The sequence below is a fragment of the Molothrus aeneus genome, chromosome 29, assembly GCF_037042795.1.
Source record: "Molothrus aeneus isolate 106 chromosome 29, BPBGC_Maene_1.0, whole genome shotgun sequence".
NCBI classification, from domain to species: Eukaryota; Metazoa; Chordata; class Aves; order Passeriformes; family Icteridae; genus Molothrus; species Molothrus aeneus.
In genome coordinates, this window is record NC_089674.1 from 4,281,297 (window position 1) to 4,300,440 (window position 19,144).

The 19,144-nt window shown below is 42.9% G+C and overlaps 1 protein-coding gene across 1 annotated transcript in view; it reads left to right on the top strand.

Moving 5' to 3' along the window:
- The first annotated feature begins 2,115 nt into the window (after positions 1-2,115).
- The window catches only part of LOC136567723 (zinc metalloproteinase-disintegrin-like NaMP), a 28,077-nt gene continuing 11,048 nt past the window's right edge, over positions 2,116-19,144 (top strand). The window contains exons 1-13 of the mRNA XM_066567420.1: positions 2,116-2,219; positions 4,713-4,813; positions 5,421-5,497; positions 6,910-6,988; positions 8,582-8,658; positions 9,119-9,314; positions 9,759-9,821; positions 10,530-10,601; positions 11,225-11,394; positions 12,623-12,707; positions 14,122-14,252; positions 15,941-16,118; positions 17,096-17,185. Coding sequence (XP_066423517.1) covers positions 2,171-2,219; positions 4,713-4,813; positions 5,421-5,497; positions 6,910-6,988; positions 8,582-8,658; positions 9,119-9,314; positions 9,759-9,821; positions 10,530-10,601; positions 11,225-11,394; positions 12,623-12,707; positions 14,122-14,252; positions 15,941-16,118; positions 17,096-17,185 — 1,368 coding nt within the window. The 5' untranslated portion in view covers positions 2,116-2,170. The remainder of the gene's footprint in view (positions 2,220-4,712; positions 4,814-5,420; positions 5,498-6,909; positions 6,989-8,581; positions 8,659-9,118; positions 9,315-9,758; positions 9,822-10,529; positions 10,602-11,224; positions 11,395-12,622; positions 12,708-14,121; positions 14,253-15,940; positions 16,119-17,095; positions 17,186-19,144) is intronic.

Here is a 19,144-nt window from a genome sequence, read left to right on the forward strand (position 1 = left end):
CATTCAACACAAACTTTGGGACAAGGCAGAAGCAGAGCAGTGATTCAGGCCTGCATTTGTCCTGAGCTCTGCCAAGTGCTGCCCATACAAGTCTCCTTTTACCCCCAATCCAGGCAGGACTCGTGCAGTGCAGATCCTCAGTGTAGGGGTGAAATTCCCCCTTTGCTGCTTCTTTCTTTAATTGCCCTGGGAGCACTTGGGTTAAACCCACCAATATTCAGCTACTAAATGTTGAGACAAACTTTCCATCCAATTTCACCCCCTTGGAACATGAAAACTGTTCACTTGAACTTTTCCCAGTTGTTTAGTGGATTCAAAAAATCCCAAGCCAGCTGAGACCTCAAGGACACCTCTGTGAACACTCCAGGGGAAGAAGCCAGGATCAGATTATTCCAGAATCGCTGAAGCGAGGGCAGAAACATCAAAAGCTTCTCCAGTCACTAAAGGAAATTACATCCCATTCCCTTTCAAGTCTCCCTAAGACCTTCATCCCCTCACATTCCCTTCTTCCTGCCAGCCCTTTGTTGGGATGGAACTCTCCCTTCCATCCTGCTGGAAAGCACAGCTTATTAAGAGCATTAACTCTGGAGATGGGGGGGTCACACATCATTTTCACGTGCGTCATGCTGAGAGAATGAGCTGAGATCAATGCTTGGCCAGCAGCCACTTGTTTTTAAAACCAGTTGTTCACAGTTATTTCTCTTAATTATTTATTTTTTTTTGCGAGGCAGGGATGCAGTCCAAGAATGCCCAGCTTATTTTTATTCATAGAACATTTAAAACACTGAATTGTCCTCCTTTCATCTCCACAGAATTTAAAAGGCACCAACCTAAATTTAATGATACAACTTCTGACTGATTTTGAGCAACTCAGATGAGCACCTGGCAGGGAGATGTCCAAATCCTGCTGAATTATTTCCCTGGAGGCCTCTTTCCTAACCTGGGATGCCAACATGAGTTGAAATATTTGACTGAAGTGTCGCAAACAAGCAGCTGCCAAAAATTGTTATCAATTAGCACCATCCTACACTTAATAAAAGCCCAAACCCATCTGTTTGCAGCTCCCAATCTGTCTCAGAACGTCTGGAGATCCGGCAAAAATCTAAGGGGAAAGTTTGGCTTAAGAATGTTCAAAAAATCAGAACTTTTCAACAGAGAAATAGTTATTTACTAATGCTTATGTGAGAAGAGTAATGGCAGTAAAATTCTCCTGTGGATATAATTCCCCTGCAGATTTATGCAGATATATTTGCTCATTTATAAACTAACAAAAATTATGAATATATAAATTACTTTGTCATATTTATTGCTGACACTACCATGTAAGAATATAAATTTATATTGAGATGATCCACTCCAGTTCTCTGTACTCTGTAACCTCTATTTTAACCCAGGAAAAGTTCACCTTCTCTAAAGCAGTTGTGTATTGACACCTGTAGCCTGAGCAATTTTATCACTCCTCTATTACAGCTGACTGAGTCAGTGGGGTCCTTTTCTGGCAGAGATTTTTGGATTATTATTGGACAGAACTCACCTGCATCATTCACTGCTCTGCCTCCTCCACTGACTCACCTGAGCCCGAAGCAAACATTACTAACAGAGGTGACAGGGCAGCAAAGGCTCTGCTCAGTGTTTATTCTGTCAGTGATTCACTGAGCAGATTCAGGGGTAAATACCCAGAATTAAAGCACAGCTTTGCCCCCAGCCCTGCTGACCTGTTTTACCCCAAACATCCTGGGAACTCTCCCATTCCTTGACATTCCACTGGTTTTATTTCAGCTTTTACCAGCCAGACCATGAATAGGTGGAATTAGGACCAGCCCAACCATTCTATAACTCAATGACAGCTCCAATCTCCCAATCTATTGATTGATGGATTGATTGGTGTTAATCATTTCCTTTTCCCCGTTTTTAGGGAAGCCGATCCAAAGCAGCGGTCGATCCCTGTCCCGATGTTTGGGGCACGGACCCAGCAGCAGGAACTCCCCTTGCTGTAACACTCTGTGCCTTGGGTGTTGTGCAACACCTTGAGCAAACACTTCCTCCTGCAGGAGCAGGAATAAAGCTGAGCCCGTCCCTGCCTCTCACTCGCAGCCCAGAGCAGCTGGCGGACAGGGCCACGCTGGGAGCGCCACATCTCCACCCCAAGGAGCCCCAGCCACCCCAGAGCATGAGAATCCTCCTCATTTCTGCTCTTCTGCTGCATCTCCTCCAACAAGGTACTGCACTTTTTTAGTCCTTTACCACTTTTGCTGTGGATAATGCTGTATGAAGTTTTAATTATTAACTGGTAGATAATAGGGAGGAACAGCGAGTTAAAGCCTTTGGGAAATGGAGTTAGGGATATTTGGGATTTTCTGTTCAAAGCGATTCTCTGTAATTCTTTAGTTAGAGCAGCATTTACTTGTTTGAAAAGTGGCCATAAATTGCCTAAAGACACACAACTGGTTGGTTTTGTAAGCCACTAAAGCAATACTTACCCTGCAAGTGAGAGGCCAATTTACCCAATCACACCAATTTATCAGCATTTTGGCCATAAAATAACAGATTTCTGTATGAATTCAATTACAACATTACCTGATTTAAAGTATTGATCAGTCTTTATTTATCTGCATGATACTTCAGGTTATAGTCAAGTGACTCCACCTGAGCAGATCCCACTTTTTTTTCCCCACAATTTCTTTTAATACCTGTCAACAGGGAATGGAATTTTTCAGAGCTTGGCCTGCACAAACATGTACAGGATTTATATCCATAGTTAAACATAGAATTAGCATTCAGGCACAAATCTATAATTTGTTTTTTTGCACAGAATATCTGAAAATGTGCACACCATTAAAGTGTTACCTTATTTACCTTGACAAAACCACAATTTCATTGTCAATAAAATCCTCCCTAATGATTTTTTTGCTGGTTGAAGCCCTTGGAAAAGCACACAATTATTTGTTCCTTATTACAAGTTGTTGTAGGAGACCCGAGGAATTTCCTTCCTCCTTCAAGCTCAAAATAAAGCCTGAAGGTAGCAAAGACAATGCACTGATTAAGAAACTCCCTCGAAGAAAGGATTCATTCCAAACAAAACCAACCAGTTTTCCTCGAAATTCTGTCTGGATCAGGCTGCAGGGAAGGGATGAGTTTAGTCCTGAGTGTCCCTTTAAACCTTGCCTTAACTTGAACTCTCTGGGCTGGAGTTGCACAAAGGGTGTGGAGAGATAAAACTGGGGATCTCTGTTCCAGGAGGCCTGAAATATTCCTGAGATTGCTGCACAAGGACACACTTGAAGCCCGTGCAGAGAAATCTGAAAAGCAGCAGATTTTTTTTGGAAAATAAACATAATTAGTTGCTTAAAAAAACCCATAAACCACGGTTGTGAGTGGCAGGAGTAAAGTTACACCTGGTAGCTGCTCCCAGCACGTGCTTGGTGCAACAGCTCAGCTGCCACAGGATCCCTCTGCACCATTAAATCAACAGCTTTATCAAGATACAACCAGGTTTGCTCTGCAATTACTTTTGGAAAGGGTTGAATCAAATAAATCAGTGATAAAAGAATGGATCAGTTTGTTTTACTGCCACAATTTGCACGAGGATGTGCTCTCCTGCTCCAGAGAGAAAATTACAGTAATTGGAGACCTCTCTCCTGGAAAAACCTGGCCCTGGGGCAGGAATTACCATGGGAGGTGCTCTGCTCCTTTGTTTTTGTGGGATCTCATTGCCTTTCTGGGCAGCTTAGGGGGGTTTTTTGTTGTTGTTGGTTTATTTTTCAAATACAGACCCTCAAGAATTCACCAATTCAGATGAAATTCCCTTTTGCAGGAGATTAAAGAGTTCAGGGGTATCTAAAAGCTGCTGCTGCCTTGGGGCAAACCAACATCTCCCTTGCCTGACCCTGTTTTCCCAAAACCTGGCCCCCAGCTGCCAGGATGGACTGCAGGGTGTAGCCAGGGCAGGCCCCAAATTAACTTTGCTCTGCATTTGCTGAGCTTCAGAGCAGAAAACAAAAAGAAATTCTTTTTATCAACCTTGCATTTCCTCACCCAGCTCTTTACAGCCCCTCCAGACCTATGAGACCGCTCAAAATGGTCTTAAGGAACCTCCTGGATTCCTTGCACCTTCAAGATTTTCCTGATTTCCTCCCTATCTCCCATTATTTTACCTGGCCATGTCCAAATGTCTCCCCCAACCTTCTGCTGTCCTTCCTTCAACCCAATCCAAGAGGTAAAAGTTGTAATTATTTATTACCACCCCCTTTTAGAGTTCTGCCACAGTTATGTACATGCCAGAGCCTTCCAAAGCAGGACTCTTATTGCATTGTGTAAGTTTATTTGCTGGTGCAGAGGCAGTCTGGGCCTGTCTGTCACGTGCTGAGGTTTGGAGATCGCTCATTCCACAAACCCAAATCCATTCATTCATGTCACTGGGAAATGCAGAGGGAAAGGCTGCCCTGGCATGGCTGGGCTGGCCTGTTGGGACTTGAACTGCTCAGAGCTGGGGGAAGAAACACAAAGGGAATTGCAAGAAATGTTTGGACACCTGGAAGTTGCCAGGGAGGGCATCTCCTCCAAAATGCAGGATGTGAAAACCTCTGGTGTTGGATCAGGGGATGTAGGCAAAGCAGGGGAGCACGAGGTGCTGCAAGAACCCAAAGAATCACCTGGCCAGCCAAGAAATTGGGTGTTTAATAAATGAAAATTGTGTTTTCATCAATCCCCAGGGAGCAGCAGAGAGAAGTTCTCTGGAGCCGAGCAATATGAAATCGTTTACCCACAGAAACTGCACGCCGTGCACAGGAGAGCTGCAGGAACAAGCTCAGAGGTAGGAAAGGAGATCATTTCTTGGGTGATTCTGGGAGATGAGGAAGGATTTGTGGAGTTAAAACACCCTTGGCTTCCAAGGTTAAGAGAATTTGGACAAACATTTGCTCTTCCAAAAGACAGAATGTGGAGAAGTGAGGTGGTGTTCAGTGAGGAGGAGCTGAGGTGTCCTCAGAGAAGAGAATCCCTAAGGCCATCTCTGAACTTGTGTCTCTGCAAAGAAAGATGTAGGGTTTGATACTACTCAGAGTTTTAATAACCTGTGGACACTTGAGTTTGGGTTAAATGGATGCAATAATTAAAAGCAGCCATGGTCTGTGCAATTCCAGAAGGTGTTATGGAAGTGTCTGAACCCAGCCATCCCCTCAGCCCTTTCCCAAGCACACAGGATTTGTGCTTATGGAGGCAGAAATGAATTTGCAAAGTCAAATTTGCTCCTCTAATTAAAACCCCTCCAACAGAGCGACCTCCTGCTTATCCTGCTCCTGGCAGAATCCTTGTTTTTGGTGAGGAGAGGAGGAAAAGAACACGCCTGGCATTCCAATAACACCACTGGTGAGGCCAGGAGCTGCAGCAGAGCTTTTTCTGACACTTAAATCTGTTTACAGAGCAAATATGATGACATAGTGAAGTATGGGATCAAAGCCAATGGAGAGGAAGTGGTGCTGCAGCTCCGAAAAAATCGGTAGGTTCAGTTCAGCTCTGCCCTTATTCCTCACTGGGAGCCACTGCAGGGTGTTCCTGCCAAAAACCAGCCATCAGAGCCCTGTGAAACAGAAGGGGTTTGGGAAATGCAACATTTCAATGGCAAGGAAAGAAAAAGGGAGAGAAAGCATCCTGTCACTGTTCTGGGAATGTGGAAGAAGTGCTTGGGATGAGACATTGCCATGATGGAGGGACTTCCCCTCCTGCTACCTCTGCTCCCCCATTTCCTTCCTAAATTGTTGAATCCAATGCATATTTGATATTTTTCTATTATTTCACAAGTTTTCTGTGACCACGAAGAGTCTGTGGGTTATAGAATTGTGGCCTGGAGTGACAGGACAAGGGGGATGGTTTTAAATGGAGCGAGAGAGATTAGAAAGAAATTCCTGCCTGGGAGGGTGGGGAGGGGCTGGGATGGAATTCCCAGAGGAGCTGGGGCTGGCCCTGGATCCCTGGAAGTGTCCAAGGCCAGGCTGAAGCAATCTGGGACAGTGGAGGATTCCCTGCCCATGGAAGTGGAAGAGCTTCAGGTGCCTTCCCACTCAAAGCATTCCATGATTCTAGGACAGACTCAATGATCTTGGAGGTGTTTTCCAACCTTAATCATTCTGTGGCTCTATATTTATATACCCCTATATTACAGACAGATATGGAGATAGATAAATGATAGAAAGGTAAATGATAGATAGATAGATAGATAGATAGATAGATAGAGATATTTACCTTAGCACTACTTCTCTTGAACCTGGAGTAACCAAATATAATTTGGCATTGACCAAATCTTCCTGGAAATTGAAAGTCTGGCTCCAGAAGAACATTAACACACACTCCAACAAGCCTGGGTTAATGGGTGCTTTTCCAGAGGCTGTGCAAATACAGTAGTGCCATAATCAATTCATGTTAAAGATAGCCTGTAATTAACTGCTTGCCCCTGTTTTAATCTAATCCAAATATTTGGAGGTGGGGGGAGGGAAATGTGTTGTACTAGATTCTGTTCTTTGAAGGGAAATGGGATTGTGGCAGTGGAAGAGACTTGCCCAAATGGGAGTCACTGCAGATGTGCTGCTTTTAGGAAGATGTAAAAAGGACCAAAAAAAAAAAAATCAATATGTAATTATACATTTGTATCCAGATCTGCCAGGAGATGAGTTCATCCCAATGCCATCAGCCCACTTTAATTGCTTTCTTCTTTTAGGAAAGTCTTTTTGTTTGAGTAAGGATTATGAGCAAGCAGAATTCCCCTCCCTGCAGCTTTTGCTTCCCGAATTTCTCCGATACTAAGAATAACCTGAGTAATTGTTTGAATTCCCCACATACTCCTGTGCTGTGTCATCACCTCATTTCTACATGGCAACAATTTCCTTGGAATAATGACTGCTTGGCCTCTTGCAGGGATCTCCTGGCTGGGGATTACTCTGAAACTCTTTATTCTGCTGAGGGCCGACGGATAATGACAACTCCTCGCATCAAGGTAATACAGGAAGGGTTTCTCCCCTTTGCTTCCAGTCTTGAGGTCCACATGAGATTCATGGATCTGTGAAATCATGGGAGATATGAGACAGAAAGGAAAGGTTTGAAATCCAGGTTTGAAGCCATTTAGGGTGAAGGAATGGGAAGTTGGGGTTGGTCACTGGTGCCTGTTGGGAATCAGCTCCACGGTTTGGCTTCCAGGAAGGCAGCACCTCTGTGGCTGCTGAGCAATGTCTGGGTCGAATTCCAGCCTTTTGTTGGCAGCCAGGGCCATCCCAAAGCTTTCAAGCTCCCGACTCTGCCGAGTGTGCACGCTTGGCTCCACCTGCCCAGCCCCGTGACTTGAGTTCCGCCCGATCCCAGGGAGATCCCAGCCCGATAAAGCCCCATTTCCTCCCGGCTCACGTTTCCAGCCACGCTCTGTGAGCCCAGCTGCCTCCTCTGAGCCCTGACAAATCACTTCTGCACCTGCACACAGACGGGGCTTGCTGTGGAAGGGATTTTTTCATTCACTGCACACTGATCTTCCCCAAAGCTCCCACCTGAAGTTCTCCTCCAAGCTCATGAGATGGGTTTTAACAACACAGTCTGGAATTCAAAGCCCAATTTTCTCTGTTAGGTGCAATTAGGAGGATTTTGAATTAAATAAATGTGCATAAATAACTCTGGGTTGATTATTTTGGGTTATTTTTTCTGAGTGCTCCAATTATTTCCACTCCCTGAATGAATCCAGTGAAAAACCTGGATAAAGACAAACTCGAAGAGCCCTACATGTGCTGAACAGAGAATTCCTACCCTGGAGATATTGGATTGTGATCAGGAGTTTTTCCTCTTGTATCCCCAAAGGATGGAGACAAATCCTCCTCTTTTCCCCAGTAACTTTCCCTTTGTGGATGTCTTTTTCCCTGTAACAAAGTTGGTATTTTGTGGTGGAAGACAAATAAATTATAAAGTTAAACCAAAATCCACACAAGGAAACAAAAGGCACAGGGAATGAAGGCTTGGATACAGATTCTTAAGAATTCCATTCAGGAAAATGCTGTGGGTAAAATTCTCCACAAACCCTCAGTGGCTTTGAAGTCTCTTTGAACACAGAAACAGAAACCATAAATCCTTAAGCCAATTAAGTCCCAAAACAGTTTCCCCTACCCATGTTTAATATAATACCTGTATTTTAATCTCACTGAAATCAATGCATTTAATTGATGGGTAATTAAAAAGCCTTTTCTTGAAATTTGGGCTCAAGGAAACCATTTGGTGTGGACTTTATTGAGCAGAGCCCAGCAGTGTGTACTTAATTTGGAGCAGGGAGTCGGAATATTCTTATTTTTCTGTGCTGTGCTTTGACCAGAGCCCAGAATTGTTGTTTTTTGTCACAATTTGTGTGTTGAAGGACAAAAATAATGGGTCCACAGCCAACGTGGAAATGGTCATGAACTTTTAAAATTCCTTTTAAGCATCTCCTAATGTGAGACTTCTTCAAGTAGTGCACTTCATTGTAATTTGTAGATGGTTTAATTTGTTTTCTGAAATCCCTGGATCCAGTGGAGCCCATGGACACCCCAAGCTGACATTGAGGATTTTTTCCCACCAGGATCATTGTTACTATGGAGGCCACGTGGAGGGTGATGCTGAGTCTGTGGCGAGCATCAGCACCTGCACAGGGCTCAGGTGAGAGGGGCTGGGTCCCAGGAGCAGAGGGTGCAGCTTCTGGGATAAATGTTCTAATAGGAGAGAATCAGGATGGAAAGAAGTCATGTGATTTTTATTCAGGCTTTGGAAACTTGTTTCCCAAAAAAAACCAGAGGGAGAAGGGAGAAAAGTAATTATTCTTAGTTCCTTACAACATTTCAGCTTTTCAACTCAAATCAGGATGAAAACATCTTTGAATTTCTCCCTGGAATGAAATCCACTTTTCTACCACTTCTGTCAGCACAACCCCCCCAGAATTTAAATCAAATTAATGCTGAACCGAGCTTCTCTTTGACTGAGAGCACCCAAATCTTCCATAATTAATTTCTTTTTCTAAAGTGTTGCATGCTGCCTCAGGCTGCTGGAATATTCCAAGGGTCTCTGTGCTCAGGATAAATGCTGCCTTGATCCAAAACCTCACATTCCAACCCATTTTTAGTGGCTATTTTGAGACCCGTGGCCAGAAGTTCCTCATTGAGCCCCTGGGAGCCTCGGACAGGGATGAACACGTGGTTTACAAATACGAGGCCCTGAAACAAGAGCCCATCAAAACCTGTGGGCTGGTCAACAACTCCTGGGAACAGGACTACAGTGACCCCATCAATGGCATCTTCAAGTCCAGCAACAGCCCAGAGGTAAGGACATGGCTGTCCCATCACAAAAAGGGAATTTGTGGCCACTGGAAAACCCTAAATAGCCCAAATCCCACTTGGTCTGGTGGCACCTTCACAAAGGAGCTGTTTAAACACAGGGAAGTGGGATCAGATCTTAAAAACCTGAACAAAATATTGCAGATCTGAGATTTCAGAGTCACCAGCTGAGTTAAACCTTCCTGCCTTTATTAACAGGTGCCCAGTGCACCTTTAACACCTAAATGCCCATTAATATCTATTTTACCTTCCATATCTGAATAAAAATTTCAATATCCAACCTACTTCTTATCATTTAAACCCAAACCAGTCCCTTCTGAATGACCTGGCCAAAGAAATCCCCTCAGTAATTAACAAACAGCTTTGAAACTGCAGAGGTTGGGATAGGAAAGGCTCTTAAAAGTAATTTTAAATCCATGATTCCTTTAGATGAAAGCCTACCTGAAAGCAAGGAAGTACCTGGAGCTCTATGTCGTTGCAGACAACGCTTTGGTGAGTTTTGGAATTATTATTTCATGTTTGATCAGCCCCACAGGAGCTTTCCAGGGTATCCCAACTTGTATTCCTGGGCTCCTACATGAGCTACAAGGGCTTGGCTGGGAAATGGGATTTCTAAAGGGGATTTCATTTGAAATTCCTGCCTGGAGATGACAGGAATTCAGAAAAGACCTTGCAGTGCTTGTCCTGCTGGAATATCCTGAGCTGGAAGGGAATATCCTGATTTAAAGGGAATATCCTGATTTGAAGGGAATATCCTGATTTGGAAGGGAATGTCCTGATTTGAAGAGAATATCCTGATTTAAAGGGAATATCCTGATTTGGAAGGGAATATCCTGAATTGAAGGGAATATCCTGATTTGGAAGGGAATATCCTGAATTGAAGGGAATATCCTGATTTGGAAGGGAATATCCTGATTTGGAAGAGAATATCCTGATTTGGAAGGGATAATCGTGACCTTGAAGGGACCCACAAGGATCATTGAGCCCAACTCCTTCTCTGCACCCTGCACAGAAATTCACACTTTGGAAGGGGCTGATACTGAAACCCAACATCTGATAAAATCCTGCATCAAACATAAAATAAAGCATGAATTTTTATACATGGCATGGTTTGCAAACCAATCTTCTGTGGGATATTTATTTCCTAATAAATCCCCTTTTCCCTCTCCTTTTCCTGACATGCTTTATTTGCCTTTTCAGTACAAGAAATATGATGAAGATGTTAAAAATATAAGACAAAGGATATTTGGAATAGTCAACTACATCAACACGGTGAGAGCAAACAAGTGGCAATGAAATCCAAGTGTTTTGTAATTTTTTTCTGTTGAAAAAGATTGAAATACAAATGATTTATATTTTTTTCTATTGAAAGCCATTGAAATCCAAATTATTTAAAATATTTTTCTATTGGAAACCATTGAAATCCAAGTGGTTTATAAATTCTATTGTAAACGTCATAAATTCCCATTATTACATGTAGGAATGAATGAAAGCTCAACTTCATGGTAATTTATTCTCCTGTTCTTTGCCTTCAGATATGAGATTTTTAATAAGAATTATTTCTACTCCTACTTTAATTATTTCTACTCCTACTTCAATTATTTCTACCAATACTTTAAGATGCTTTTTAATCACTTGTCAAGTGAAAGGTTGTTGCAAAAAGAATAAATTGATTCTTCATTTCTTAGGCAAGTCATATTTTTTTAACCCCATTCTAAAGTTGAAATGTGATGAGAAATCAGATTTTCAGTTTATTTGGGTGAGACTTTTTTGGAATTCAGAGCTTGGAAAGGCTTTGCTAGGTCCGGAGTGGATATTGGAGTGGAAAATTGACCAAGTACCAGGGCGAGGCTTTGTTTAATTTTTATTTATTTTTAATTAATTCTCTGCTGCAGGTTTATAAAGCCATCAACACCCACGTGGCTCTGGTTGGCCTGGAGGTGTGGACAGATGGGGACAAGATTCCCCTGAGCAGGGAAGCAGGCTTCACCCTGGACGCCTTCTCCAAGTGGCGCCTGTCGGATCTGCTCAAGAGGAACAGGAACGACAACGCTCAGCTCATCACGTGGGTCCCTTCCCTTCCCTTCCCTTCCCTTCCCTTCCCTTCCCTTCCCTTCCCTTCCCTTCCCTTCCCTTCCCTTCCCTTCCCTTCCCTTCCCTTCCCTTCCCTTCCCTTCCCTTCCCTTCCCTTCCCTTCCCTTCCCTTCCCTTCCCTTCCCTTCCCTTCCCTTCCCTTCCCCATTTTTTATTCCTTAAAAATTGGTCAACAACGCATTCAAGGCCATTTTTATTCCTTAAAAATCACCCACCAAACTCATTCAAGACCATTTTTATTCCTTAAAAATCACCCACCAAACTCATTCAAGACCCTTTTTATTCCTTAAAAATCACCCACCAAACTCATTCAAGACCCTTTTTATTCCTTAAAAAATGGTCATCAAACACATTCCAGGCACATTTTATTCCTTTAAATTCACTAATCAAACTCATTCAAGGCCATTTTTATTACTTAAAAATTGCTCACCAAACACAGTCAAGGCACTTTTTATTCCTTAAAAATCACTCACCAAACACAATCAAGGCATTTTTTATTCTTTAAAATTTGTCACCAATCAGTGGCACAATCCTGACCTGGATTTCACCCATTCTGAGACTGGCTTGTACCAATTCCAGGACAAAAAAATAAATCCAAATTCTTTTTCTCTCTTTTTTTTTTTTCTGTCATGGAACGCAAATAAATTCCTGCCAGGACACAGCATCCAATCCTTCCAACAGAATCCCTGCAAAAACAGGGAATGGGAATTTTTCCCTTGTCTAAGACTCTTCTGGTTTTGCTCACTCAATAAAGTTGAGTGTCCTGGGCACTGCAGCAAAGTCTGACAACTTAAAGAGTCATAACATGAAGTTTACCAGGAAGATGATGGATTAAATTTCCCCAAAAATGTGGGAAACACCAAATTAAACCAGCATTGACCTCACTTTTCTGTCTTGTGTCCAGAGGTCCTGACTCATCTCAGCTGTCGCTGCATTTGGACCTCTTTACACTCCAACAAATGCTTTAAATCTGATGAACCACCACGGAATTTAAGTAAATATTAATACAAAAGGTGCTTCAATTGTTTTTTTTTTAAAAATTTTATTTGCAGGGATCTTAAAATTAAATATTTGATTAGATGTGAGATTCCATCTGGAGTTGGGGATGGAACCTCCAGCCTGGTTTGGAGAAGATCCCTGAGTTCAGAGCCCATCCTGGGCACCCCCTGATCTCACTGTGTCTTTGTGCTTCCTTCCAGAGGCCTGGACTTTGAGGGCACCACGATTGGATTGGCCTTCCTCAAATCCATATGCAGTGATTCATTTTCTGCAGGTATTATTCAGGTCTGATTCATTTTTATTTCATTTTTTAAAGCCTTTCCTATGGTTTTTTTTCGCTCTGCCAGTGAAGAACCTTTGTGAATATTGTTGTGTTTAGGGCACTTTCAGTTCTCTGGTTCATTATTGGACTGTAAAAATTCAAAATCAGAGCCCTGGAAGTGTCCAAGACCAGGCTGGATAGGGCTTGGAGCAACCTGGGAGAGGGGAAAGTGTCCTGGCCCTGGAACTGGATGGGATTTAAGGTCCCCTCCAACCCAAACCATTCTGGGATTTTGGGATTTTATTTTAAATGAAGTGCAGGGGGGTAAAGAAAGCAAACACATCATGTACACACCTCCATGGTGCCTATTTTATAAATATATTTATTTTAAATAAACATCTTTCTATCTATAAATATCTTTAAATATTAAATAATATCATCCAAATAGATGCACTGATGGGGTGAGCACCACGTGACCCCTCATGCATCATGAGGATTGTTCTGCTTGTGTTGGGAAGGATGAAAGTTTGACAAGAAAGTCTCACAGATATGTGTGCATGGCAGAAAGATCTTTAAATGTAGAATCTGAAGATGGAATAAAATGAAAGCAAGTTTTGATATAGAAGAAAAGAATTGCTGAGCCAGTCTCACTGGATAACCAAGGAGCAAAGGGTGTGTGAGTTAGAAGGGATTTTTATGGCTTAGAGCAAAGGATAAACCCACCCCAAACAAGAAGATGTTTTTACCAAGCAGAGAGAGAGCACAGGCAAAGAAGGCAGCAAATGTGGCAAGTAGGAAAAAAGTCTCAGAATTTTCCACTGCAAAAAAACTGAAAAACAACTTCTGGCTTAAACTGTAATGTACTGACTGTGAGTGACTGGAGAACAGTGACATGAATATGGAAATTATAGCAGCTATGATAGGCTATGGGTAAAAGAAAAACTGTTGTGTTTTTTTATTGTGAATGGAAGGTGACTCTGACCTCTGACGTTGGTGATGAGAGAGAATGATGATGCATCTGACTCCATGGAAATCAGAAGTTAATTAATGATGTTATTATACTGTACTGTGTACATTGTATCTAAACTGAATCTGCCCTGCACTCACTCTTGCTCACAACTGCTCACACTGCACTCACCTCTGGTTCTCTCCTGACTGTCCCATGACAGTCCTACACCCACACACTCCTGGCCCTGACAGGGAAACAAAAGGAAACCAAACATCCTCACTTTGGGTAACCAATCTCCATATTGCATTCTACTTTGGCACAACACAGGCACAGCAAGCGAGATCAGAATTGTGTTTTCCTTCTCCTCTGCTTGTCTCACAGCTTCTCTCTTCAGAGGGCATGTGAATACCACACTTTTGTTTTCTCTGTTGTTGCTGCTTGCTCTAAAACACACATGGGAATAACAAACAGCTTTCCTCGCTCCCCAGGACCACAACAGGAACGAGGTTGCAGTGGCAGCCACAATGGCCCACGAGATGGGGCACAACCTGGGCATGAGCCACGACACCAAGGCCTGCTCGTGCAACGACGACATTTGCATCATGACCGACACTGTCAGGTGGGGCTGGGGAACAGTGGGGCTGGAGAGGGGCTCTGGACAGGCTGCCAGCGCCCAGACTGGACAGGGCTGCTGTCTGGGATTATTCCATTCAATTATTCAAACAAATCAACTTTACAAAATGGATCAAATCCCAGGCCATTGTCAGATATTCCCAGACAGAAATCCCACAAAAAACCCAACCCAAAACTACTTTAGTCCCTGTATATTTAGAAAAATGTTTATGTGTATATTTATTTACATTTATTTATTTATATTTATTTTTACATTTATGTACATTTAACATTTAAAATGTTAAATTATTATTTAGATATATATCTAAATGTATATTTTATATTTATATTTATATTATAATATTTCTTTTTATTTATTTACATTTATTTATGTACATTTAACACATTAAATTATTATTTAGATATATGTATCTCTATATATATTATATATTATATATTTATATTGTTTATTTTATAGATTTACATTTATTTATGTACATTTAACATTTAAAATGTTAAATTATTATTTAGATATATCTCTCTCTGTATATGTATTATATATACTTAGATACATATCTCTAAATAATTTCTATATATATTTCTATAGAAATATATTATTAAATAATAACCTTTATATAATTAAATGTATTATTATTAAATTTATATCTATCTAAATATATATTATATCTATTTATAGATACGTCTAAAATAATTTATATAAAAATATATAATATTTTTAATATTATATATATAATATATATAAAAATATAAAATATATATAAATATATATAATATATAAAATATTTTCTTAAATATTAATTTGTATATATAATTAAATATATATATTAATTTTTTATATAATTAAATATATATAATATTTAGATATATATAGCTAAAATAATTTTAATATAATATAATATATATTTCTATATATATTATTAAATATTAATTTGTATATATAATTAAATATATATTATTAAATTTTTATATAGAGATATATAATGTTATAAATATAATATTATATATATATATAAAACATTAAATGTTAAATGTGTGTTTATAAAAATGTTTACCCCAAGAGTTGTGGGGACAGTCAAGCGTTCAGTTCTCTCCCAAGGGGTCTTTGCCTCCCTTATATAATAGATATTAAATATATATTATTAAATATTAATTTGTATATATAATTAAGTATATAATAATAAATTTTATATATAGATATATAATGCTATATTTATATATATATATATATATATGTATATATATATGTATATGTATATGTATATGTGTGTATATATATATATAAAACATTAAATGTTAAATGTGTATTTATGAAAATGTTTACCCCAAGAGTTGTGGGGACAGTCAGGTGTTCAGTTCTCTCCCAAGGGGTCTTTGCCTCCCTTATATAATAGATATTAAATATATATTATTAAATATTAACTTGTATATATAATTAAATATATAATAATAAATTTTTATATATACATATATAATGCTATATTTATATATATATGTATATATATATATATATATATGTATATGTGTGTATATATATATATAAAACATTAAATGGTAAATGTGTATTTATGAAAATGTTTACCCCAAGAGTTGTGGGGACAGTCAGGTGTTCAGTTCTCTCCCGAGGGGTGTGTGCCTCCCTACCCGTACCCAGAACTCCTCCCGTGTTCCCCCCAGCTCGGTGGTCCCCAAGGAGTTCAGCTCGTGCAGCCTGCAGAGCTTCGAGTCCTTCATGCTGGCCACCATGCCCCGGTGCCTGAGCAACATCCCCGAGCTGGGCAGCATCATCGCCCCCGCCTCCTGCGGGAACGGCTTCCTGGAGAGGGGAGAGGAGTGCGACTGCGGCACTCCTGAGGTACCTGGGGACCCTGGGGAGGGCACAGCGGCTGGCTGGCAGTCCCTGCGCTGGATATTTCTGTTCTTCTGGTGTAGCCCTGAAGCAATTGAAGTGCAATGATACATATAAAATATATTGTTTCAGTGAGCTCTTCTAATCATCAGATTTTTTTGAATGAGGACTTCAAACTATTGCTGCAAAATTTGTGTCCCAGTAAAACTAAAACAGGCTGAATTTTGGCTTCACATGTTAATGCATGTGATTTGGAGCTGCACAATGTTTCAAATAAAAAATACAGACTTGGAATGAAAGTTCCTGCTCAAGTAAATGTTAAGTCATCTTTCTCTTTTCTAAACTCAGTAGGCTCATGACTACTCTCTGCTGTGTTTAGATCTTAATGCCATTAATAGCACCATGATCCCATGGCCACACAGGCAATGCCAGCCTGGTAAAATGGACATCAACAGTAGGATTCTACAACTACTCAATTAACCCTGCTACTATTGTCTACAACTACTCAATTAACCCTGCTATTGAGCAATTGCTAATTGCTATTGAGCCATTGCTCAGCAAATCCAGAATGGCTGGCAAGGCCCTTCTGGAGTATATAAAAACAGTTCCAGACACAGAAGTTAGAAAGCTTAAACTCTACACAAATTGTCATTATTCTAAATGAATTCCTTGTAGTCTGAAAGCTCTTGCTTAAGCAGAAATTGTGGTCATCAAACTGCTGAGCTGGGGTGGCTGGGGACGTGCTGGGAAGGATGAAGCCCTGCTTTGTCAGGAGGAGGACAGAGGAACTGAGAGTGGGACCAAGCCATCCCCACAGCACCACACAAACCCCCAGTTCCCTGCACAGCTTCCACCTCCAAACCCAGGCATTTTAGGGAAGGTGCTCCCCAGCAAAGCCAAGGGCAGGTGCCAGACTTCCATCCCAGCCAGGGACAGTGGTGTGGGGTCCCTGTCCCCAGCTCTGACTGCTGCTTCTGTCCCAGGAGTGCACCAACGAGTGCTGTGACCCCGAGAGCTGCAAGCTGAGCTCAGGAGCTGCCTGTGCCCACGGGGACTGCTGTGAGAACTGCCAGGTGAGAGCCCCCCTGTGAGAACTGCCAGGTGAGAGCCCTCCCTCCCCTGTGAGAACTGCCAGGTGAGAGCCCTCCCTCAGAGAACTGCCAGGTGAGAGCCCCCCCTCAGAGAACTGCCAGGTGAGAGCCCCCCTCCCCTGTGAGAACTGCCAGGTGAGACCCTCCCCTCCCCTGTGAGAACTGCCAGGTGAGAGCCCCTCTGTGAGAACTGCCAGGTGAGACCCCCTCTGTGAGAACTGCCAGGTGAGAGCCCTCCCTCCCCTGTGAGAACTGCCAGGTGAGACCCTCCCCTCCCCTGTGAGAACTGCCAGGTGAGACCCTCCCCTGTGAGAACTGCCAGGTGAGAGCCCTCCCTGTGAGAACAGCCAGGTGAGAGCCCCCCCTGTGAGAACAGCCAGGTGAGAGCCCTCCCTCCCCTGTGAGAACTGCCAGGTGAGAGCCCCCCCTCAGAGAACTGCCAGGTGAGAGCCCCCCTGTGAGAACTGCCAGGTGAGAGCCCTCCCTCCCCTGTGAGAACTGCCAGGTGAGAGCCCTCCCTCAGAGAACTGCCAGGTGAGAGCCCCCCCTGTGAGAACTGCCAGGTGAGAGCCCCCCTCCCCTGTGAGAACTGCCAGGTGAGACCCCCCCTGTGAGAACTGCCAGGTGAGAGCCCCCCCTCCCCTGTGAGAACTGCCAGGTGAGACCCCCCCTGTGAGAACTGCCAGGTGAGAGCCCCCCCTCCCCTGTGAGAACTGCCAGGTGAGAGCCCTCCCTCAGAGAACTGCCAGGTGAGAGCCCCCCCTCCCCTGTGAGAACTGCCAGGTGAGAGCCCCCCCTCCCCTGTGAGAACTGCCAGGTGAGACCACCCCTCCCCTGTGAGAACTGCCAGGTGAGACCATCCCCTGTGAGAACAGCCAGGTGAGAACCCTCCCCTCAGAGAACTGCCAGGTGAGAGCCCCCCCTCCCCTGTGAGAACTGCCAGGTGAGACCCCCCCTGTGAGAACTGCCAGGTGAGACCCCTCCCCTCCCCTGTGAGAACTGCCAGGTGAGACCCCTCCCCTCTGCAGCTCCTCACCCCAGCTGGAATAAAGCAGGAACTCACCTTTCACCAGAACTGGTCCCCTGTGTTTAACAGCACTGCCAAGGGCACTGTCATGGAGTCATGGAATGGCCTGGGCTGGAAGGGACACGTGGGATCACTGATCCAGCCCAGGCTCTGCACAGACACCGCAAAATCCCACCCTGGGCACCCCTGGAGCAGTGTCCAAACCCTCCTGGAGCTCTGGCAGCCTCGGGGCCGTGCCCATTCCCTGGGGAGCCTGGGCAGTGCCAGCACCCTCTGGGGGAAGAGCCTTTCCCAAAATCCAACCTAAAACCCCCTGGCCCAGCTGCAGCCATTCCCTCAGGTGTTGTCACTGCCCACCAGCCCAGCCCAAACCTCCACCATCACCTCCCTCAATCTCCCACTCCCTGCAGAAATGAGCCCTTTGGTTGGCCATTTTCCCCTGGCAATAAAAGCTGTGGCACAGGAGGCAAAGCCTGAGAACTGACAGATCCAACATGAAGGGAGATATGGACCCTGCTCCTCACACAGCCTGTGTGTCACCGTCGAGCAAGAAATGACACAGATTCACTGCAAGGCTGGTTTGCAAAAGAGCAGCTTTAATATGAAAATTCTCTTCTTTTATAGATAGATTTGACACATTCTACTTGATTGGCTAATTAACAAAAACACCTCTCACAACCAGTCCTTGAGAAGAACAGAAAGAGTAGGAGAACACAACCTGCAGGTTGTTTATACTAACAAGTGATCATTGTTTTTCTACAACTCCCTCAAAAGTCTCCCAAGTCCCTTGTGAGCACACAAAGCCGTTTTCTCACTCTGTGAGCAGGCTGTTGCACCCACCCCTGTGCAGTGAGGCTTTCCTGCCTGTTTTCAGCCCTCAGCTGGGTGGTTTGAGGAGCTGGGTGCTGAGTGTG